At 39.2% G+C, this 24,289-nt stretch overlaps 1 protein-coding gene across 2 annotated transcripts in view; it reads left to right on the top strand.

Moving 5' to 3' along the window:
* The window catches only part of LOC111159033 (programmed cell death 6 interacting protein), a 78,089-nt gene extending 61,316 nt beyond the window's left edge, over nucleotides 1–16,773 (top strand). For both annotated transcript variants that reach the window (XM_022521390.1, XM_022521389.1), the window contains exons 15-18: nucleotides 93–187; nucleotides 10,823–10,946; nucleotides 12,081–12,271; nucleotides 13,180–16,773. In XM_022521390.1, coding sequence (XP_022377098.1) covers nucleotides 93–187; nucleotides 10,823–10,946; nucleotides 12,081–12,271; nucleotides 13,180–13,354 — 585 coding nt within the window. In that variant the 3' untranslated portion in view covers nucleotides 13,355–16,773. The remainder of the gene's footprint in view (nucleotides 1–92; nucleotides 188–10,822; nucleotides 10,947–12,080; nucleotides 12,272–13,179) is intronic.
* The last annotated feature ends 7,516 nt before the right edge of the window (nucleotides 16,774–24,289 follow it).

Genomic DNA, 24,289 nt, shown 5'->3' on the forward strand with positions numbered 1-24,289 from the left:
TTAATCGTGATTAATGAACTTTCAATTGTGTTCCTCTATAGATTAAAAAAAATCATTCTGGTTTATTACTTGTATTTCTTCTTTGCTTACAGTTTTACAATGAGCTGACTGAAATCTTGGTCAGATTCCAGAACAAATGTAGTGATATAGTGTTTGCGCGGAAGACAGAAAGAGATGAACTCTTAAAGTAAGTTTATTTTGTGTATTGAATTGTATTTTTCTTTTGAAAAGTTGAATGTGGAGACTTTGGGGTGAACTTGGCAGTATGAAATAGCAATTTCCTCCCTTTCTTCCTGGACATTTACAAAATAACAAACAAGCTGCGTGATCTGAGATTAAAGATGAAAAGGAGCAGGAACGCCGGGTGCTGGAAGCATAGTGATGTCATAGAATTGCTAAAACAATAGTTCAGGGTGGCAGATATCAGAAATGCTAATAATAAACACAAGTAGTGTACCTTAAAATGGCAGACAGGTTCCTCATATAAAACTAGAGTTACAGAATATGGGGAAGACAGGATGAATAGCTTAGAAAACATCAGCTATGGCCCTCCAGAGGGAGGCAGCTGAGAAAGGTGGGCCATAGCGTAGGACTCATTCCATGGTGAGTGACCTGTAGAGTTGACACAGCATTGGTACAATGATACAGTGCTTATTAAAAATGGTGAAAAATGAACAAAATTTAATAAAATCTAATAGATGGAGAATATTCCCCAGAATCATATTGTTACAGAACAGATAAATATTCTGAATGAACATTTCATTATGAGTTAAGAAAAAAAGAGAAGAGGGTTAGGAGGCAGTCATCCTGAGGAATGCCACACACAGAAATGCCAGAACTCAAGGAAGATGGTGAAAAGACAGGACATGATAAAATGTGAGGTGTCAGGATTCAGGAAACAAGTAGAAGAGAGAAGAACAAAACTGTCACCGAAACCAGATGAATTGGGAAGGAGTGAAAAGGAGAATAGACCATGAAGAAGACTACAGGAGCACAGAGTAGAAAAGAGGAAATCAAAGAAAATGAAACCAAAGTAAAAAAAGAATTAAAAAGGATTAAAGAGAAGATGGTCAAAGAAGATCCAAATATGCAAAATTGAATTCTGCTGAAAGAAGAAAAACCAAAACCCTGAATAGAAGAAATACTTAACAGTATTACTGAAGAACATTTTCCTAAAATAAGCGAAAGCTTACCAAAAAGGTTTATCTTACGGTCAGGAAAAATGAACAAGAATTGTCAACACCAAGTATGAATTTTTAGCCTTAAAAGATAATGGCGGAGTCCTTTAGGCAATTGGGCAAAAAAGTCAAGTCCATTTATAAAAAGGTGAAAAAGTTGAGGCTCATAGCGCTGTGTGCTAGGAGAGAGTAGAGTGATTGCTACTGGAACTCAAGGAAAGCAAATATGAGCCAAGGATTTTATATCCAGTCAAACTATCCTTCAGGATATTAATGAATGTAAAAAACTCAGAGACTACTATATTAATGAGTCTTTCTTGAACCCTTCAACCAGCCCCACCCTTATTCACCCCTCTGTTCACATTTAAACTGTTTTTCATAGAAGTTGTTGGAGATACTGTCAAAGAGCTACCTCCCTCCACCTCTTTCTTGGCAATGTTGTTTTTAGAGTTTTTCTGCTAAACCCTTTTTAAAAAAAATTTTTTTTTCCTTTTAATTATCCATGAGACACAGAGAGAGACATAGGGCAGGCTCACCACAGAGTAGGAATCCGGATGTGGGACTCGATCCCAGGAGCCTGGGATCATGACCTGAGTTAAAGGCAAATGCTTAACCTACTGAGCCACCTAGGCACCCCTTCTACTAAACATTTGAAAAGCAAATAATTAATGAACTTTTAACATGGCTTTAGAGACTAAAAAAAAAAATCCTCCAAATTATTGATAAGAAAATCTGACAAAGATTAAGACAAACCAGACTTCAGATGAGTTTCACTTATGAATATGGTTGCAAAAGTCCTGAATAAAATACTTAACCATTGATACCAGTATGTTAGAAAAAGAACCATGAACAAGCGGGGATAGGGTGGTTATTCCAGTAATGCGATGATTAGTTCAGTATTTTTTTTACATGTAAGGGAAAGAAGATTGTTTTCATAGGTGAGGAAAAAACAATTGAGAAAGTAAGTCTCATGTGGTTCATATATACAATGGAATATTACACAGCCATCAGAAAAGATAAATACCTAACATTTACATTGACATGGATGGAACTGGAGGGTATTATGCTAAGTGAAACAAGCCAATCAGATAAAGACAATTATCATATGGTTTCAGTCATATGTGGAATGTAAGAAATAGTGCACAGAGTCGGTCATAGTGGAAGGGAGGGAAAACTGAATGGGAAGAAATTAGAGAGGGAAACAAACCATGAGAGAATCTTGATTCTGGGAAGCAAACTGATGATTGCAGATAGGGAGGTGGGTGGGGGAATGGGGTAGCTGGGTGATGGGGATTTAGGATGGCACGTGATGTGATGTGATGTGATGAGCACTGGGTGTTGTGTGCAACTAATGAATTATTGAACATTATATCAAAAACTAATATGTTGGCTAATTTAAATAAAAAAAAAGTCTTCTGGTATGCAGTAGAATAGGAGTAGGTAGATACTTCCTTAACACTGTGTGTGTGTGTGTACCAATCTTTTTATATCTGCACAAAACTCGGCATCATGGTTCATGGAGAAACGATGTAAACATTCCTTCTAAAGGCAAGGACAAAATGCCCACTATCAACTCTATTATTTAATACTATACTGGCAGTACGAGCCAGCATAATTAGACAAAAGAGTAAAATTCAAAATAGAAAAATTGAAAAAGAGAAGTTAAAATCTACACTATACAACTTTATGATAATACAGCTTAAAAATCCATGAGAACCCCAAAACTCTGCAAATAATAGAATTATTACTGAAGACAATGGATTGTAAATATAATTTATAGAAAACAGTGGCTTTTGTATAAATAAATATAGGAGATACAATGGAAGAAAAGACCCCCACTTGTAATAGCAACGAAAACCATAAAATACATAGGAATTAATTTGTTGTCTATGAGACCTATATGTAGAAAACTTTGAAACACTGTTTAAGGGCACAGGGGAGGACTTGAATTTGAAAGATGTGTCATGTTTTTGGGTAGGATGACTCAACTTTATAAAGATGTCAGTTCTTACACATTCAACATAATTTATTGATTTAAAATAAACAGATTTTCATTTAAAACTAGATAAGTTGATCCTAAAACTTAGCTAGAAAAACTGTCAAATTATTAGCCAGGAAAATAGTGTAAAAAGAACAGTAAGGGAAACTCATTCAACGAGATATTAAAATATATAACATTGTGTCTAATTAAAACACAGTGGTACTGGTACATGATTAGACAGACCAAAGACCAAATAGAAAATACAAATAGACTCTGATACATTGTGAATTTAGTGTAAAAAAGATCCTAAACCAATCAGAAGATGTTAGAGACAATTGCCTTGCTGTTTAGAAAATAAGTTATTTTTATACCAGAATTAATTCCAAGTGGATCAAACTTGAAATGTGTAGGATAAAATAGAATGTTTATGAGAGAATTCCTTTATAAAGCTGAAATGGGACGAGTCTTTCTTACTCTGACTTAAAATCTAGAAGCCATTTTTTAAAAAGGAAAAATTCATCATAACATAAGCTGAGTCTTTATGTAATAAAATAGGGGAAAATATTTGAAACCTCACAGAGGTGAAAGGCAAATTTACTGGTTTATGAAGAACTGGTTTATGAAGAACGCAGATATTACTGAGGACAAGAAAAACCCAATGGAAAAGTTGGCAAAGGCTGTAAACAGAAATTTGGCAGATAAGTAAATATAAGTGGTTCCTAAGCATTTATGAAAAAATACCTGTCTGGGGCACCTGGCTCGCTCAGTGAGTAGAGCACGCAACTTTTGATTTTGGGTTTGTGAGTTCAAGCCCCAGTTGGCCTAGAGCTTACCTAAAAAGTAGATAAATAAACTAGAAACCTGCCCTCATTCAATAAATGTAAATACAAATTAAAACTATTCTGAAGTAACATTTCTCAGGTTGGCAAAAATCTGGAAGTTTGAAAACATGCTTTGTTGGCACATGTGGGAGAACAGGTCTCATCTGTGGCTGTGAATGCATGTTGGTGCATCCTTGTGTGGGGCAGTTTTGCTTTAAAGGTCTGGATTACAAATCCGTACATCTTTTAATCCAGCTAGTCTGGTTTTGACGATTTATTCTGGTATGTGTTAGCATATGCTAGAAATGACATTAACCAATTCATTTCTGAATTGCTTGCAACAGTAAAAGAAACAAATATCTAGGGCTGGTGAAATAAATAAAGCTACATCTGTACTACATCTGTTTTTTCTTTTTTTTTTCTTTTGTATGTTTTCTATTTATTGGTATGGAGAGATTTTGAAGATAGTCATGGTAAAGAAGAAAGATACAGAACAGTGTGAAGTATGCTTTTTGTGTAAAAAAGGAGAAAATAAAATACATTTGAATTGGTTTATGTGTCAGGTAATGCTGGACAGGTTCGTAAGAATAGTGTGTATCTGGGGGTGTGAGCGGTGGAGCGGGACCTTGCGGATAGGGATCTTTCACTCACTTTTTGGTTTTTGAAGCAAGTGAACACATTATGTTTTCAGAAAGTTATGTGAAATTAAATAATTAATGGGTCTTCGTATGTTTTTATAGCCACATCCAAGTAGTCTGATTTTTTTTTTTTTTTTTTTTTAGATTTTATTTATTTATTTGTCAGAGAGAGAGAGAGAGAGGGAGAGAGAGAGAGAGAGCACAGGCAGATAGAGTGGCAGGCAGAGGCAGAGGGAGAAGCAGGCTCCCTGCCGAGCAAGGAGCCCGATGTGGGACTCGATCCCAGGACGCCGGGATCATGACCCGAGCCGAAGGCAGCCGCTTAACCAACTGAGCCACCCAGGTGTCCCCCAAGTAGTCTGATTTTTATTTTTCAGACTGTACAGCTGAATTTTCAGAGTCATTCCCTACTGCCCACCTTTTTTTATTTTTTAAGCTGCAGAACCCTTTGCTCAAACTTAGTGTTACAGAGAAGCCTGGCTTGTAAAACAGATAAAGATTAATCTGGCTCAGATGCAAGTGGGGTGAGGGGCTTGGAGCAGGACCTTTTGCCTCTCTTTCCTTCACCTAAGCAAGCAGCTGCCATTGAGGTGACTGTACAGGACCCTTAAATTCTGTATCTCAGGACCAAGTGAGAGCCAAAAAAGGTTTCTTTTTTCTTTCTTTTTTAAAATTTTATTTACTTATTTGATAGAGAGAGCACAAATGGGAGGAGCTGCAGGCAGAGGGAGAGGGAGAAAGCAGACTTCCTGCCAAGCGGAGAGCGCGCTGTGGGGCTTGATCCCAGGACCCGGGAATCATGACCTGAGCCGAAGGCAGCCACCCTACCAACTGAGCCACCCAGGTGCCCCCCAAAAAAGGGTTTCTAAGTTTAAATTGGAGGTTGGCAGAGTACAGCGCCCAGGTTAAGTCAAGCTTGCTGCTTAATTTTATAAAGTCAAGTTTTACTGGAACACAGCTCTGTTCTTTTTGTACATACTATCTATGGCTGGCTTTGCCCTGACTATAGCAGTCTTGAGTGTTTGTGACAGAGACCCTATATCCTGCAAAACCTAAAATATTTGCTGTCTGGCTCTTTATGCAAAAAATTTTGCCAACTCCTAGTTGAAATCCTTTTGTTGCCTGTGATAATTTACTTTCTAGTTGTGTGTACTCTTTTTCCACTTAAATCTTTAGGGTAAAATAGGCTAACATAACTCTCTTCAGAATTGTGTAGTATAATACAGGTTCATGGCTTAGCAAGACATTTGGGGATATTCTTGTTTTCAGATATTCATATTTCAAATATCTAGCTTGAAAATTAGGCTTGTTACTATTTGCATGTGTATTTCTATATTTATACTATGAACAAAATCAGTTCTGAAACATTCATCAACTTGTCAGGTAATTTTAGCTTGATGATTAAAAGGTAAATGAAGGATGGAAAAGTAGGCCAGGGGCGCCTGGGTGGCTCACTGGTTAAGCATCTGCCTTTGGCTCAAGTCATGATCCCAGGATCCTGGGATTGAACCCCGAATTGGGCTCTGTCCTAGGCGGGAATTCTGCTTCTCCCTCTCCTACTCCCCCTGCTTGTGTTCCCTCTTTTGCTGTGTCTCTCTCTGTCAAATAAATAAATAAAATCTTAAAAAAAAAAAAAAGGTAGGCCAAATAGACATAACATTAGCTTTTAAAAATCTGAGGGTTTATTTTGTTAAAATCACTTTTAATACCAGGGTCCTAAATTTCTTCAAACATATTTACTGATTATAAAATAAAAGCACAACAGAAGTATACATAAAGGGTGCCTGGGTGGCTCAGTGGGTTGAGCGCCTGCCTTCAGCTCAGGTTGTGATCCCAGGGTCTTGGGATCGAGGCCCAGGTCAGCTCCCTGCTCAGCAGGGCATCTGCATCTCTCTCTTCCTCTGTTGCTCAAGTAGATAAATAAAATTTATTTTATTTTATCTCCCAAATAGATAAATAAAGTCTTTTTTTTTTTTTAAAGATTTTATTTATTTATTTGACAGAGAGATCACAAGTAGGCAGAGAGGCAGGCAGAGAGAGAGAGAGGGAGAAGCAGGCTCCCCGCTGAGCAGAGAGCCCGATGTGGGGCTGGATCCCAGGACCCTGGGATCATGACCTGAGCTGAAGGCAGAGGCTTTAACCCACTGAGCCACCCAGGAACCCCTAAGTAAAATCTTTTGAGAAAGTATACATAAGTGTACATCTTACTGAATCTTCACAAACAATGTAGTCATGCACTGAACACTTTGGTCAGTTCACAGGACATAGCACCACAGAAGCCTCATCCACACATCTACTCAGTTGTTAACCACTTTCCCAGAGCAGCCATTATCCTTACTGTGAGAGTGTGGACTAGTTTCTCCTGTTTTGCACTGTGTATCTGGAGTCACATGCACTCTTTGGTACCTGGTTTACAGGTAGCATTGTGTTTGTGAGACTCATCCGTATAGTTGTGTGTAGTTGTAGATCTTTAATTTTCACATTTGGGTGCATTTCATTGTGTAAATGTGCTATAAGTTACATACATATTCTGTTGGGTGTTTGAGTAGTATGTAGTTTTAGCCATTGTATTATGATGAGTGTGAGGATGAATGTTCTAAAATCTGATTCCCCAGTTTTGCTGGTAGCAGTAAAAGAATAGAAGCAAACCAGATGTCCAGGGCTAGTGAAATAAAGCTTTGTCTGTATGGTGAAAGTACTATGTAGCCATGTATGCAATTTAAAATTTCCAGTAGCCACATTTTAAAATTTAAATTTTCAAAAATGTATTTTGTTGGGATGCCTGGGTAGCTCAGTTTGTTAAGTGTTTGCCTTCAGCTCAGGTCATGATCCAGGGGTTCCAGGATCAAGCCCTGCATTGGGCTCCCTGCTTGGCAGAGAACCTGCTTCTCCCTCTCAGTCTCCCTTTCCCTCTGCTACTCCCCCTGCTCATGTGCGCGCTCTCTCTCTATCAAATAAATAAATAAAATCTTAAAAAAAAAAAAAAACTCACAAAAAAAACCCCAAAATACATTTTGTTTAGGCTGGTATATCCAAAATATTATAATTTAAACATAATCATAAAAAATATGTATGACATACTGCTTTTTTCAGAGTAAGTCTTAAAAGATTTGGTGTGTAATTTCCGCTTACAGCACATCTCAGTTCACACTAGCCCCATTTCAGGTGTTTAATAGTCATATGGGCTAGTTCTAGGTCCTGCTTTTGGTGAGCAAATACATGCAGTACTATTGGATATATATCTAATAGTGAAATTGCTAGGTGAGAGGGTGTATGCATATGGAGCTTTAGTTGAAGCTTTTGGTTTTCCAAAGTGGTTGTACTAATTTATATTTCTTCCAGCTGTGTATGAGAGTTGCCTGTTTTGGTAGATGTGTAGTGTTATTTCATTGTGGTTTTAATTTTCATTTTCCTCATGACTAATATGTCTTCTTTATATTCAGTGTGCAAAAGAATAAATATTTTTCTCTGAACTTTACCTTCTTTTCACTAGTGATTTGAAACATTATAATGTCAGTAATGATGGTTGTTGGCAGTGAAATACTGGTGGGGTTTTATTTCATATGTTTTTGCTTTTTTATGTTATTAGTCTCATGATTTAATAGCTCTGAGTTATATAATTATTACTAAGTGGCTAGGAAATTCTCTGTTGTCCTGTAAGTGTGTTATTTATTGCAGCTATCTCTGGAGTTTATCAAAGATAAAGAAAAGTATTATGTTAAGGCTTTATAATATAATTACATATGTTAGATATTGCATTTGTAATATACTCAAGTATCTGATCGATTATAATTATATAAACCATTATAATAAGTGAAGTATTACATATTGAATATGATTAAACATATTTGTATATATGAAATATACACACAAATATTTCAAAAAAATCGGAACTTTTTGAATTTTAATATTGATTAAAAACTTCTAATTTATGTTGTAAGCAGTTATTACAAACTTACAAATGTTAAGAATTATTTTTGCCTCCCTTTTTTTTTTTTTTTAAAGATTTTATTTATTTGAGCAAGCGAGAGAGAGAGAGATCACAGAGGGAGAGAGAGGGTTGGGGGAAAAACAGATTTGCCACTGAGTGGAGAGCCTGATGCTGGGCTGGATCCCAGGACCTTGGGATCATGACCTGAGCCCCGAAGGCAGATGCTTAACCGACTGGGCCACCCAGCTGCTCTGTATTTTTGGTTTCTTGATGAGTGTGTATTAACTTTCTTTATATAGAGAGTGACGAATTTATCTTCTAACTGGGACCCTTTTTTGGTAGTAAAAGTGTGGTCCGGGGGGGGACTTTGGGAGTTGCAGTTAATTGTTACGTCAGGACATCAGGTGCTGTTGCAAACATGTTGGGGCTTGCCATATTTACTTTTTTGTGTATATGACTCAGTTCAGATAGAAGTTGGTCAATACCATGTGTTTCATAGAGTGCATTTTACCTTAGGGTTTTGGTTATTGAGATTTTGGGATGAATTTCAGTTTACTGTTGGAGGGGACTTTAAATTATTTTCCTAAAATTTAATACTCTATTTTAATAGTCCTTTTAACAGTCTGTAATGCATTTACCTTAGTTATAGATGTTAGGGTTATCTTTTAACATAAAATATCTCAGTGCTGCATTTCTTTGAATATCTTCAGAAAATTTTCACCAAGAAATTTGCATAATGGTTTGATTTCTCACTTGTTTTGTTTCCTAAAACACTGGTATGAAACACCTGGCTGACTGTGTGCAGTTGTGGTATTCTGATAACTTTTAGATAGGCCAGTATATTAGGAGTTTCCATCTAGGGGTGACTTCTTTTTTTTTTTTTTTTTTAAAGATTTTTATTTATTTATTTGACAGAGAGATCACAAGCAGGCAGAGAGGCGGGCAGAGAGAGGGGAGAAATCGGGCTCTCTGCTCAGCAGGGAGCCCGATGTGGGGCTCGATCCCAGGACTCTGAGATCATGACCTGAGCCGAAGGCAGCGGCTTAACCCACTGAGCCTCCCAGGCGCCCTAGGGGTGACTTCTTAATAGTGAGTGGGCAGTCTTTTAGGACTGCCTACCAAGTTTGACATGTTCCTTACTCTAGCTGTAACTGTGATCTCTGATCTTTTCCTTGTCTTCAGAAATAGAAAAAGAACTAATTTTATTTTTTTAAATAGTAGGAAAAAAGATTTGAGTTCGTTCTAGTCAAGAACAGAAATGTAGTATATTTTAAAATACCATCATTGTTTTGAGTCTATATTCTGTTTCCTATATGAAGAGAAGAAAAAATTTAAAAAGATCTGGTATTCATCTCACACCAGTCATGACTAAAATTAACAATCAGGAAATAACAGATGTTGGTGAGGATGCATGTGAATGCAGACTCATACAGCCACTCTGGAAAACAATAAGGAGGCTCCTCAAAAAGTTGAAAATAGAGCACCTTATGACCCTTACCCCAGAGGTACAAATGTAGTGATCTGAAGGGGCACCTGCACCCCAGTGTTTATAGCAGCAATGTCCACCATAGCCAAACTATGGAAAGAGCCCAGATGTCCATCAACAGATGAATGGATAAAGATGTGGTCTGTCTACAGTGGACTACTACTCAGCCATCAAAAATTGAAATGTTGGTGTTTGCAATGGCGTGGATGGAACTAAGAGGGTATGACGCAGAGTGAAATAAATCAGTCAGAAAGACAGTTGTCATATATCATATGATCTCACTCATACGTGGAATTTAAGAAACAAAACAAAGGAGTATAGGGGAAGGGAGGGAAAAATAAAACAAGATGAAATCAGAGAGGGAAACAAACCACAAGGGACTTTTTTTTTTTTTTTTAAATTAACATGTAATCTGTTATTTGCCCCAGGGGTACATGTCTGTGAATCATCCGGCTTGCACATTTCACAGCACTCACCATAGAACATACCCTCCCCAAAGAAGAGACTCTTAATCATAGGAAACAAACTGAGGGTTGCTGGTCGGGAGAGGGGGTTGGGAGGATGTGGTAATTTGTGATGGGCATTAAGGAGGGCACATGATATAATGAGCACTGGATGTTGTATAAGGTTGATGAATCACTGAACTCTTCCCCTGATGGTAGTAATACGCTATATGTTAATTAATTGAGTTTAAATTTAAAAAAACTATGAAAAAAAAAGATCTGGTATTTTATAGATGTTGTTTTTTAAAATTGTGTTAATTCCTAACACTTCTGTCTTTAATAAGGGACTTGCAACAAAGCATTGCCAGGGAACCTAGTGCTCCGTCAATTCCTACACCTGCATATCAGTCTTCCCCAGCTGGGGGACATGCGCCAGCTCCTCCAACGCCAGCACCAAGAACCATGCCGGTCAGTAAGCAACCACAGTTTGTAAATGGAAGTTTTACATTAGTGCTTGCTTGCCGTGAAGGATGAAACAGGCTTTACATTGTAAAGATCTGATGGTTACCAGTTTTCATCAGATTGACCAACCTTTTGATGTTTTGCAATATAAGGGATTCAGCATCACTCATGAATTCTTGCCAGAAAGGTTCAACTTGAATCTCATCAGGCCTTTAGAACCACCTCTCAGTTTATAGCAAATACAGTGTTACAAAATAAGAAGTTAAATTGTGCCATTAGGAAATAATTGGACAAATCCAGAACTGGGGCATTCTGAGACTTTGTCTTTTCTAAAAGTGAATGTCATGGAAAGAAAAAAAATAGGTGTGGGACATTCTGGTTTAAAAGAGGAAAGATTCATAATAATCATGTAGTACATGAACCTCGATTGGATCTTGGTTTATAAAAATTCCTTTAAGAGCTTTTTTTTGGTGATAAATAGGAAAAATTGAATGTGGAGTGGATACTCAATGACATTAGGAAGTAACTGTTCATTTTCTTAGCGTGAAATGGTATTTTGATTATGTAGGAGAATATTAGGACTTGTATGCTGCAGTCTTTAGGGCTATTGTCATGAAGTTTGCAACTTACTTTCACATGGTTCCGCAAACATTTAGGTAGATAAATATATGGATATAGCTATAGATAAAGCAAACATGACCAAATGTTAATAGTTACTGAATTTAATTGGTAAATATTATATTTATTATACTATTCTTTTAAGTTTTTGAGTGTTTGAAAATGTTTGCATAAAAAATGTGGCTAGGAGGAGATTATAGTAATAAACCGTACCTGACTTGCTCCTTCCTCCCATCTCAAATGTCTAACCATTGATGGGAGCAGTAATGAGCTACAGAAATGATTAGGCATTAGGAACATTAGAACAGTAGCATTAGCTACTGCTGTGCAGTTTCCAGAAATTGGAGAATTATTCCTCAACTTGTTACATTTCTAGAGCAACAAGTCAACATTTAAAAATGGAAATTAGAAATATATTTGGTTGGATTCTAGAGTTTCCCATATACCCTCACTTATTTTAACTGACAGTAATTTGACAGCAACATAAAACATTTTGTAGTCAATGTTGACTTTTTCTTATAGCCTGCTAAGCCCCAACCTCCAGCCCGGCCTCCACCTCCTGTGCTTCCAGCAAATCGAGCTCCTCCTGCTACTGCTCCAGCTCCAGTGGGGACAGGCACCGCCCCGCCAGCTCCGTCACACACTCCTGGTTCAGCAGCTCCTCCTCCACAGGCCCAGGGACCCCCATATCCTACCTATCCAGGATATCCCGGGTAAGGCTGCAACTGAATATCTGAATGAATTGGCTAATGTTTCTAGCTCTGGTTAGACTTTTAAAAACAGGGTTACCCCTTCTCTAATGGAGGTGTCATGAAGGAATAATCTGCATTGTCAGCTTACACAGAAAGGAAAATAATTTTACAGGCACTTATTTGAGCAATTGAATGGCTATTTCCCAGGCTTATTTATGTTTTTAGTTTTTACATGCTGGGTTCATCTTAAATCTCTTCTGTATGGGATGTGGAATGTGTTTCCTTGGTCGTCTTTATTTTGGTGATAAACAGATAGGCGCCTTTTCCGAACTTAGCAAGACTGATAAGGCCTTGCTTATGTACCTGTACTTTGAAATATTGGTATTCTGACAGACTGTTGAACACGACTCTAATTACGGCATGTGCTTTCTTAAAGAACAGCTTTCTTTGTGATAACTTTTTAATCTTAAAAAATCCAGACATTTGACTACCTCTTAAGATGTGCTCCAGACTTTGCTTTGTAAGTACGTTCTGTCTTCCAAATATTAAAACCTTGTTAACGGTGAATTTATGTGCATTACAGCGAGTATTGAATCTTGTGAATCAGGAAGGTACTTAGGTTGGTACATTAAAATTAAGGGTCTCCCATTTTTATTCCTTGTTAATAGTTTAATATTTAGTCTTATTTCCATTACAGTATTAAATACTCGATATTCTTTTATCTCAAGTATTAACAGATAGGAACACTTTTTTTCTAATAAGTACCTTGAAATAGCTGTTTTTTTTCTCCCTAGTGTTCTCTGCTAGACTGAGAAAGAGAAAAATGACTTTCTTGAAAAAAACTTGGTTTTAGAATAATTGTTACATTTCATTTTCCAGTATTTGATTTACCAATTCCTTTTTTTGTTTGTTTGTTTTCTTTTCATCAGGTATTGCCAAATGCCCATGCCCATGGGCTACAATCCTTACGCATACGGCCAGTATAATATGCCATATCCGCCAGTGTATCACCAGAGCCCTGGACAGGCTCCATACCCAGGACCCCAGCAGCCTTCATACCCCTTCCCTCAGCCCCCACAGCAGTCTTACTATCCACAGCAGTAATATGTCAGCTCAGAAGCTCAGCTGGTTCAGTTCAAAGGGAAAGAAGTACCAACCCTGCAATAAGTGTACTAAACTCTATGTTCTGGTTAATATAATGTACTCTGTTATACTGATCACAGTGTATAATTTCTGTCTGTGGCTGAAAGCTAAAAACTGTGCCCCAGTTCCACATTTGATTGCACACTGAGAGATGCTGCTGTTGCAGTATAAACACTATAATAGGTATAATAGGATTTGAAATAAATTACATTTCAGCTCATAAAAGTTGAAAATGAGAAATTAAACCCACAAGTGAAACGTTTGAAATTATTATACTTAAGTCTACATAAGACGTGGTTGGGACATCAGATACTTATAATGATGGTTTAAGTACTGATATTCAAGAAAACTAAGTTTTCTTTCTCTTTTGGTTTATCAGTTTGGTTTAATTTCCATTATACTATTTTGCATAATCAAAGCATTGTAAATCTTATAATTTAAAAATAAATAACTTAAGAACAGTTGTCATTGTTATGTTTTGTCATTGATTCTCATTACTGTCTAATTTCTTTCTGGTATTAGTCTCTCATTTTATATGTACATAAGTTAAACAGATAACTGTGTTTAAGTGCATGATTAGTGCAAGTTAATATGTCAGGTTTATAGGAAAACCAAAAGAATAGTACCATAATTTATCTTTCATGCTGATTAGTAAATTAATTTTGACATTTATTTTGAAAAGTCCTATAATGTGGAAGAAACACAATTGCTACCAAAGATTATTCAAATAAATATACAAATAAATATGTATATTTCAAGTTTTATTAGCCTCTCCAAGAAATTGATACAAATTCTGATAATAATTTTTTCCCTTTTTTTCATAACCTATTTAAAATAAATACATATCATTGACAGTACTGTCTAATGTAAGGGAATTGTTTAAAGAAAATTTGCTATACCCTTCTATTTCTTTTTTCCACCTTACTGTCTTAACTTAGTAACATTTAATGCACAATGTATCTGAGTCAATCTAAACCCTTTCATTTTATGCTCCTAAAATATTAGACTATTTTATAATTCAGGGAGCGTACAAAACAATTGTTGGGAACATATGCCAATTCTGGAATAGGCTGTATATTTAATATTAAGCTCTGCTGTTAGGATAATTAATCACTCTATAAACCTCAGTAAAAATAGTGAGACATGCATCATGGAGTGAGTAAAAGAGAAAGGTATGAGTTATCTAATAGTGGGATTTGTTTTGTGTGCGGTTCATTTCTGAACACATCAGGCATATGAGCAGATTTCCAATGAATCTGTTTATGTTTATTTTCTAAGTTTTGATGCTCACATTTTCTTGCATTATTGTTACATTTAAATGATACTGTCATTTGGTCCACTGTTCTTTTCATTGACATTTTGGGTTTATATTTTAAATGTTGGACTGGAGGTGTGATTGTAAAAGGGAGTGCATTGGTTAAAAAATATATGTACATTTAAAAAATCTTACTTTGTTGTTGTACATAGAAAACATGAAGGCATGTTACAAATGACCTTTCCGTGGAATATTGAAATTGGTTTAAAGTCCAATAGTTAAAACCTTGGCAAAAGTAGTTTTTTACATATCATAGCTAAATTTTATTAATGTGGAATCATCAAACTATGACATAGGCTTTTTTGACACTTATGTAAAAGGCATTAAAGTTCTACATTCTTCTTATTCTTATTGTTCATGGTATCCTATACTAACAGGAGATAGAGTTAGGGGTATTCCAAATTGCTAGTTTATTCTTACTAATGCAGAAAAAAACAAAAAACAAATTGGCCTGAATATTCTCTTGGGGAAAGAAGGCACTAAGAAGAGTAAGAGCATCAGAGGGGCAAAAGAGGTTATAAGGCCACTTAGCCCATTCTGTGTGCTAAGCTAGGCCTGCTCCTAGAGAGCCACGGGAAAATTGTTCAGAAACTGTTAGAAAGGAGGCTCCAAAGCCCCAAGTGGCAGCCTCTTCCATCATGCCTGACTCGCTCAAAGACATTTTTACACAGTAATGCAGACCCACTCTCTGGTCAGTTCACTTATCCTTTAGGTAACTGTGGATGCGTTTTTTGGTCGCCTGTGTCTGGGTACGGATGACCAGATTTCTGCAGCCCGTCCTTGCTGGGGCTGTCCTCATAGCGTTTCTGGTTTCATTAGGGTAGCTCATGGTAGGAACTTTCTGTTAGTCTGTTTTGCATTCTAACAAACAAGGAAGCCCCCACTGGGATTATGTTTTTTACCAAACTTTCTTGTCCTTTAACTTCTTATATTCCACAGAATACCCTAAAAAGGTGTTATGGACAATGTTATTTATCTCGAGGTAGGAAGGTGTCAACGCTGGTTTAGGTTTTTGTTACCTATATTTATAATTAGACTTTTTGATAATTTTCCTGAACTAAAGAAACCATTCCCAGACCATTTAAGTTTGGGTTTGGAATACTGTTTTTAAAAAAGGACTGCAAGTAATGAAGCTCTGCATGGAGGAGCTAGTCAGAAGTGGGGGAAAAGCCTCACTTCTCCTATTTCTTGTTCCTAGTTGGAGACAAATAGCTTGACTTCTCAGTCTGGTGTAAAGTATTGGTCTACTCCCATGTCCTTTGATTTTTATTCTCAGTTAAGAAGAACAGTTATATGTCACTGCACACCAATCAGTCTTTATGAGACATTCCTGTACCCATAACCCCGGTTTCTTCGCAGTTTATAATCTCTCCTTCCCCAAATGTAAGTAGTTAACAGAAAAAAAGAACAAGATTTCACAGAACCTTCTGTCCCTGACACTCTATCCCAGTCAGCAGCCTTTCTAGTTAAAACAGATTTTAAAAATGTTTCCATTAGAGCTTTACAAAGTTTGCAAAAGTGCTTTATACACATTTTCTAATTTCATAAACATGATAAAATGCAGTTTGTTCAGTAGGTTTCAGTTTGCTAATGGGGATTTTTTTTTTCTTTTAATGATTGGTATATCTCGAAGAATCTTGCTACAACCTAGTGGCATCTCTCTCTTTCTCTCTTTGTAAACACTTCTGCAATTATTGGTTGATTCACAGTACAGAACAGGATACAAAGTAGGGAAAAACTGCTATAGTGTTAAAATTACTAGTATAAAAATAGACTGTAGAACTAAATGGTTGATTATAAGATTTACATGGAAGAGCTAAGAAGGAAAAATTATATTTTTAAAGAAAAAGAGAATATTCAGGCTTTATTTCTGGTATGAAGTTTATATTTTTTAAAAAAATCCTATATTATCACACCAGAGATTTTAGATTCTTTTCTGGTTACAAACACTGCTGGTAGTTGGATTATATTTTTATTGTATTCATTTCTCTTAGGGGGAAAATTGTAAAGCAACAAAAAGGTTCCAGATGAATGTATCCTAGAAATAAAAGTTGAAAGATTCTTACTTCCTTGGAGTATGAATTCTTATTTGAATTGTTTATCCTTCAGCTTTATAGTTTCTGCAGTTTGACAAATGGTGGTTTGGGAAATAAAAAAATACCCACTCTGACTAAATGCGTGAGACCGTGTTTAAATGTTTTCTTACAGCGGTCAGCCCCATACTTGATCCATGGATGGACTATGTTTTTCATTAGTTGTGATTTGCCCTAGTTCTTTTTTTTTTTAAACAAGCGAAACCCATCGTAATTTTGTGTTTTTGTTTTTGTTTTGTTTTTTTTAAATTAACATATAACGAATTATTTGTTTCAGGGGTGCAGGTCTGTGAGGAATCTCTTTTCAGGTGTCATTTCTTGCGGGTTAATTTTTGGAAATGTATGGCATGTTATTCAGTTGGTTAGGAAAGGGGAGGTGGTGAAATGTGTTCATGTTTTATTCGTAAATTTTTTGAAATGTGTTCGCCTTTTAAAACATTTTCTTTCTACTTCCATGTTTTAAGGTCAGATGCAACTGTTTTATTATGTAGCTCACAATGCACAATTTATCTGAAAATGTGTTGATGCTGTATGTCTTCCAAATTTGTTGGAACAAGCTGGCTCCAGGAATGAATCAATAGTCTGGATCCCTATTATATAAATTTTAAATACATCAACTGGGCATAGTTAAATCTTACTTCTGTTTTCAGTAATCTGGCATCTGGGTTGGAGAGGACAGAGTTCACACTAGGGGCTTGGACGCATAGATGTCTGCAGTGAGAGGCCAGTGCCTGGTGCTTGGGTTGTGCTGCAGTCTAAAGGGAAAGGAGCAGCTTCGTGTGCTGGGGTGGCTTTAGCATTTACTTCGGCACGGCACACGGGGCTGGCTTACGAACTGCAGGGAGCAGGCTTTAGCTTGCCCAGAGCCTGTGCACCAGAGAGCCTCAGGCCACTGCCAGCCAGTGTCCCCATTGGCTTCCAGGCTCCCCTGTGTAGATAATCAGTCCAGGCATCCTGAGTGTCTGCCTTAGCATCCCACCTACAAGGGACCCTGTCTTTTGTCAGTTCTGTGGCTCCTGATACTCTTCCTTCGAGTTTAAAAGTTGCTTAGTCCCTTTCAACTAATGAACACTCAAGTGGTACGGGTGAACAGGCTCACGTCTGTTACCGTTTAATTTACTCTTCAGTTTTACTGTATTTTTAACTCTCTATGTATTTTGAAGTCATGTGATTCATATTCATGTTAATTATGTCTATTGTGAACATGAAATGACTGTTCCTTTTCCACCTTGTAATATCTTTTGTTATTAAAATTGCCACCATTGTGTTCTTTTTGGATGCATTAGCAAAATTTCTAAATTTTGTGTGCTTGCCTTAGTTATAGGTGTTTAGATGTAGTTACTGGACCCAGTCAGATTTTTTTTTTTTTGGATAACCGAATAGGAAAGTTTCACTTGCAACTTTGTTAAAATTGTAATTATATGATCTTTTGATCATTTTGTTTGGTATATTTTGTCTTCTCTGTTTCCTTTTCTTGTCTTTAATTGGTTGGATTATGTTTTCTCTCTTCTAGTTATTTGGAACATTAATACTTTTTTTACCACACCACCCCCAGCCAAATCTTGTCTTTTAAAAATTTTTTTTATAAACAGGATTTAGATTGCTCTTGTTAATGCACTATTATTTTTACAGTAGTTATCATCTCTGAATTATAATAATTGGGCTTTGCTTGCGTTTTGTTTGTGTTTCTCTTCAGTTTTATATTACTCAGTTTACAAAATACATTAACATGGCAGAGCTGGGTCTCCTCCCTTTTTCATCTTGGGGTGGCCTTTGACCATTTAGGATGTTTGATCTTGTTGTCTGTCTTACGTCAAATCCCCTAGTGCTTCTAGTCTTGTGGCTTTTCTGTTACCAGTAAGCACCTGATCCCAGACAAGGGACCCGTATGGAGGGCCAATGCCTTCTTTTTCTACCAGAACCTAGAAAAAGGGATAAAGAAGAACCTTCACCCCTTCAACCTTCACCACCCACCACAATAGATTGGGCTGCATCATATGTTCTTTTAAAATTTAGTGTACTTTTTGAGTAAGTATATACACATATAAATTACAAGAGGTAAGAAAAGGCATGTGATGAAACAATGTGTCCTCCAGTTTCCTTCCTTGGAGACTGTCTGCTACCAGCACGCACAGAGTTCAAATTGTCTTTAGGTTTATCAACTCCAGTAGCAGATGTGATGTGACCTTCTGTGGAAGGGAGGCAGTGAACTGTGACAGTTGTTTCTAAAACCAAAATCTGCCTTGGCTTCCTTTCTTTCATTAAGACCAAAGACTGCCTTTTTGGTTGGAAACATCACAGACTTTGTTTGAAGTGCAGGTACACAGCATTATTTGCACTAATGACATGTCTTGAACAGTCACTAATCTCTAATCCCATTATGCTTTATGAGTTTTCATAATTACCCAGAGTAGATCTCACAATTTTTGACAGTATTTCAGACTCATACTTACTCAGCAAGAAAACTTTCTAACTTTGGAGCATAGAAAATAAACTGCACCTAAAAGAACAGAACATAAGCACATTTAATTTTACTCTGTGGTAACAGCATAATGACCTCCCAAACATGTCTCTGTCTTATTCCTCGGGTCCCATGAGTATATTAGGCTGCAAAGTGGGAGTATTAGGGTTGTAGGTAGAATTAAGGTTGCTACTCTGCTGACCTTAAAATAGGTACTTTATCCTAAATTACCAGTGGGCCCTGTGTAATCACAGGTTGCCTTAAAAGTGAAATGAGGGAGACAGGCAAGGGAGAAATGGATGGCAGCCTGAGAATGACTCGACTCCATCAACCCTGCTGGCTTTGAAGATGGAGCCACGGGAACATGAGCCAAGGAAAGAGGCAGCCTCTAGAAATAGGAAAAGGGGAGGAAACAGATTCTCCCCTAGAGTTGACAGAGGCGACACTGTTCCACCAACACCTCGACTGTAGCTCAGTGAATCTTATTTTGGACTTAGGATCTCAGGAACTTAAGATTATTAGTTTGTGTTGTCTTTTTAAAAAATACCTTATTTATTTGACAGTGAGAGAGGGAACACAAGCAGGGGGAGTGGGAGACAGAGAAGCAGGCTTCCCGTTGAGCAGGGAGCCTGATGTGGGGCTCAATCCCAGGACCCTGGGATCATGACTTGAGTGGAAGGCAGATGCTTAACAACTGAGCCACCAAGGCGCCCTTAATTTGTGTTGTCTGAAGTCACTAAGTTTGTGGTCATTTATTACAGAAGCAATAGTGAGTTATACTCAGTCTGGTCTATGAACAGGTAGTTTCCTCGTTGGGCTCCCTGGGTCATATGGAATATACGACATGCCCTAGTTTATCTCATGAGCAGAGAGGTGGAGATCTACAACACACAGTGGTGACTCCCCAGAGGACATACAGGCCCAAGTGCCAAAAACCCAAACCAAGACGAACAACCTGGGTTTTTTTCTTGCCTTTTAACACACCTTGTAGTTGTTGAAAGGCAGACATGATGTATTGGGTAAGAGAAGCTGAGGTAAATAGACCTGTAGTGAGAGGGTTTGTATTTTTCTGGTGAGTTAGATTGTGTTTACTGTTTTCTGGAGGTGTGTAAGCGCAAGTTCCCTCTAGTGTCCTTGTTTTTTGTTTCTTCTGTTGTTTCCCTAGGAACCCCTTAAGTGGAACCCCAGCCTCCCCGTCCTTGCAGCTGTAATCCTCTACGTGGGAGCCGTGCTGAAGGAGTCAGGCTGCAGGCGGGAGGAGTGTGGGTTCTAACTTTCACCAGTGCCTCCCAGCGCTCCCCCATGCCTTATCAGACAGGATGGCTGAGGACCCCGGAACCCAGCAGGCGTAGCCCTTTCCTGAAGCTGGTTCGGCTCTGATGACGCGGCTCCACCTGCGGGCCGGCAGAGAACGGAACAGTCCTTTCCTTTGGTTCATCTCCTTCTCCTCTGCTGGAAGTCAGAGGAGGTTTTCTCAGTCTTCCCCATGGAAACCTTGTGGGGCTCCTGGAGCCAAAACTCATGAAATAGGAGGGCCCTTCCATCTAAGCCTGGGCCCCCAGGAGCTTTTAACTCTTGAGCTAGTCCTTCCTCTGTTTCAGTGTTTTGTCCATTCCGGTTTATTTTCCTCCCAGATCCCGGGGAACGGTGATTTCCTGCCTTTGCCCATTGCTCTAATTTGGGGCCTCCAGTCGGTGTCCCCTCTGACCTCAGTGCTCCAAATGCTCTAAGAAGAATGGTTGGTTTTCAGTTTGTTCAGCCTTTTCCTTGTGTGTGTGGAGTGGTCACATGTCAGAGCAGAAACTGGAGATCAAATGAACTTTTTGATACAAACATTGGAGCTGGGGCGCCTGGGTGGCTCAGTCAGTGAAGCATCTGACTCTTATTTCCTCTCCCACCATGATCTCAGGGTTGTGAGGTCGAGCCTTGCACAGGAGTCTGTGCTCAGCAGATTGAGAGCCTCTCCCTCTGCCCCTCCTCCCACTCATGCATGTGCGAGTGTGCACACACGCGCGCACACTCTTAAGAAAAAAAACTCAAGCCTTTCTTAAACTTAGAGAATGATCTCTCTTCCATGTGCTTTTTGATTGCCCTCTGGAATTCCTATTGTTAGGATGCTTGATCCCCGCCCCCATATGTTTTCTGTGTGCCTAGCATATAAATATTCAATAATATTAGTTATTTTTTTAACCCATTATTTCAATCTTCAAACTTTTTCTCTCTCAGTTCTGGGAGACTTTCTTGAATTGGTTTCCCCTTCCTCCCTGCTATTTTTAAAGTAGGCTTCATACCCAGCGCGGAGCTCAACATGGGGCTTGAACCCAGAACAGTGAGATTAAGACCTGAGCCAAAATCAAGAATCAGACAATCAACCGACTGAGCCTCCTAGGTTCCCCGAAATGGTTGTTTTTTTTTTTTAGAATTTTTAGAAGATTTTATTTATTTGAGAGAGAGAGTGCACGAGTCGGAGGAGGGAAAGAGGAAGAGGCAGAAGCGGACTCCCCACTGAGCAGGGAACCCCATGTGGGGCTTGATCCCAGGACCCTGGGATCACGACCTAAGCCAAAGGCAGATGCTTAACCAACTGAGCCACACGGGGGCCCCAGAAATGGTTTTTGTATTAGTTATAAGAAATTGGCTCCCATATTTATGGAGGCTGAGCAGTTCCAAGATCTGCAGTCTCTGGTCCTGAGAACCAGGAAAGCTAACGATAGGAATTCCAGATAGAGAGAAGACATGCCTGCCTCTGAGAACATCAGTCAGGGAGCAAATTCTCTCTGGCTCAGCTTTTTGTTCTATTCAGGCTTTCAGTGGGTTCCATGAAGCCTGCCTCTGTTTGGGAGGCGGTCTGCTTTACTCAGTCTACTGGTTCAAGTGTTAATCTCATCCAGAAACAACCTCACAGACACACCCAGAATACTGTTCAACAACGTGTGGACACCCCCTGGCCCAGTCAGGTCGACAGGTAACTTTAGCCATCAGAGACTTCTAATTCAGAATTCATTTTTCTGCAGCATTTACTCTTCCACACCCCATCTCCAAAGCCTCTTTAATTTGGCTGCCGCAGATACATTTTGTTGCTGTCTTTACCAGTTTCACAATTTCCATCCATGGCCAACCGCTGCTGCGTTCCTAGTAGTTACTCTGTTTCATCTAATAGTGACTTGCTCAGCATCGACTATCCAGTTCAACTTCTAGGCACGCTACTGTGTCTTTCAATAATAATTCATTATGCTTCATAAGAACCCTATGAAAGTGATATTATTTGATTCACACTCCAAACAGAGGAGTCGCTGGCTGTGGATAAGTTGAGCCACTCGTCCGAGGTCACATGGCTGCTTCGTAGATGAGCTGGGGCTGGGCTCTCGCTCACCCGTTGGACTCTGATCTCAACATCTCTAAGGACAAGCAGCGCTTGCTCTTCTGTGCTGCTGTTGCTGCAGCCACCAACGTTTATTGAGTGTCCGTCATGTTCCAAGTTCTCTTCTAGGCATTCAAAATCCACTGCCTTATCTGAACAACCACTTACGAGGTGGCCACTAGCTTCCCCCCAGTTTACAGGAAAGGCAGAAACAAGGGTCAGAGAGACTGAGTCCCGGGGGCTGGCACATCATGGAGCTGAGCCCTCATCGAGATGAAAGTTAAAGAGGTTCTGAAGTCTCCCCTGTTGCTTGGAGTGTGTTTTATAAGAGGGCATTTGCTCCCGTTTCTTACATGCATCTATCTCTCTCTCTTTTTAAAATTTTATTTATTTATTTGACAGAGACAGTGAGAGAGGGAACACAAGCAGGGGGAGTGGGAGATGGAGAAGCAGGCTTCCCACCAAGCAGGGAGTCTGATGCGGGGCTTGATCCCAGGATCCTGAGATCGAGACCTGAACCAATGCATAGATGCCAGCATGCATCTATGTCTTTATGCATTCATTTTCTTCTTCCTAGTAATTCAACATTGTATGTTGAGAGACTCCTTATTGTTCGAGGTCCTGGGATGCAGCTGTGCCTGCAAGGAATTTCTATTCTAGGAGAGTGAAGTTGACCTGGGAACAATGGTGGGATTAAGGTGGGTGTTACATTATGAATTTGTATGAGGGTGCTCTCCATGTTTTCCTCCCTGTTTTCAGCTCCAGCCAGGTAGCCAAGCCCTTTATTCCTGTGCAGGGGTTGCATGCTGTGTGGGGTGCAGACCCCCCCGGCGTATCTGGGAGGAGGAGATGAAGGAAGTGGCAAAATCTCAGAGAAGTTAGCTCTTTGTTGTAGAGGAATCGCAGCTTTCCCAGAGAGGGTGTCACAGCATGTAAAGTGGGGCATCCATGAGGCTGGGTGGCATGGTGTGGGGACCCCAGACCCAGCACCAGCTTGGCATTTATATGGGGAGCCTAATGGCTGAGACTGAATTTCTCGCCAGCCTGTGGGATGGGCTTTACTGAGTAAACAAATGGACGTTCCTTGGGCACCTGGTGCTGTTAGCTGTGGTTGACAGCCACCTTACCGCCGCATCGGGGCTGTCCCTGGGGCAGTGAAGGATGTTTGCTGTGCACGCCCGCACTCATGGTCTCAGGCAGCACCGCATTCATTTGGGTGGGTTGGCTGGGATCCCGCTGGAGGATTGGCCGGCAGAAGTAAGGGGGCTCTCAGGGCCTCGGTCCGGTACAGGATGAGACGGGGTTCAAAAGACTAAATGGTTTTGTGCACTGGTTAGATATGGGGGCTGGGAGAATGGAGAGGAGGTAAGTCATGTGTGTGGCAGGGCTGAGGAGACTGATTTTTCGCATTTCCAGGAGGCAGTGTGCCCCGTGCCTGGGGGGAGGTAGGTGCCTGGATCTTAACATGGCCCTAGTCTGGTCATACCATGGAAGGCCTAGGCCAAGTGGTTGCCCAAATTGTGGGGATAGCTATTCTGTGGTAGAAATGAGCCTACTAGTAACCATGAGTGTTTTGGGGAGGTAAAGCTCTGGCTTGGTCCCAGGAGAAGTCTTTTAGTCTTACTTGGGCCCTGTCTGAGGTGCAGCAGATGGGTGGCCAAGAGAC

Source organism: Enhydra lutris, unplaced genomic scaffold (assembly GCF_002288905.1).
Source record: "Enhydra lutris kenyoni isolate GAN:26980312 unplaced genomic scaffold, ASM228890v2 scaffoldscaffold66, whole genome shotgun sequence".
NCBI lineage: Eukaryota > Metazoa > Chordata > Mammalia > Carnivora > Mustelidae > Enhydra > Enhydra lutris.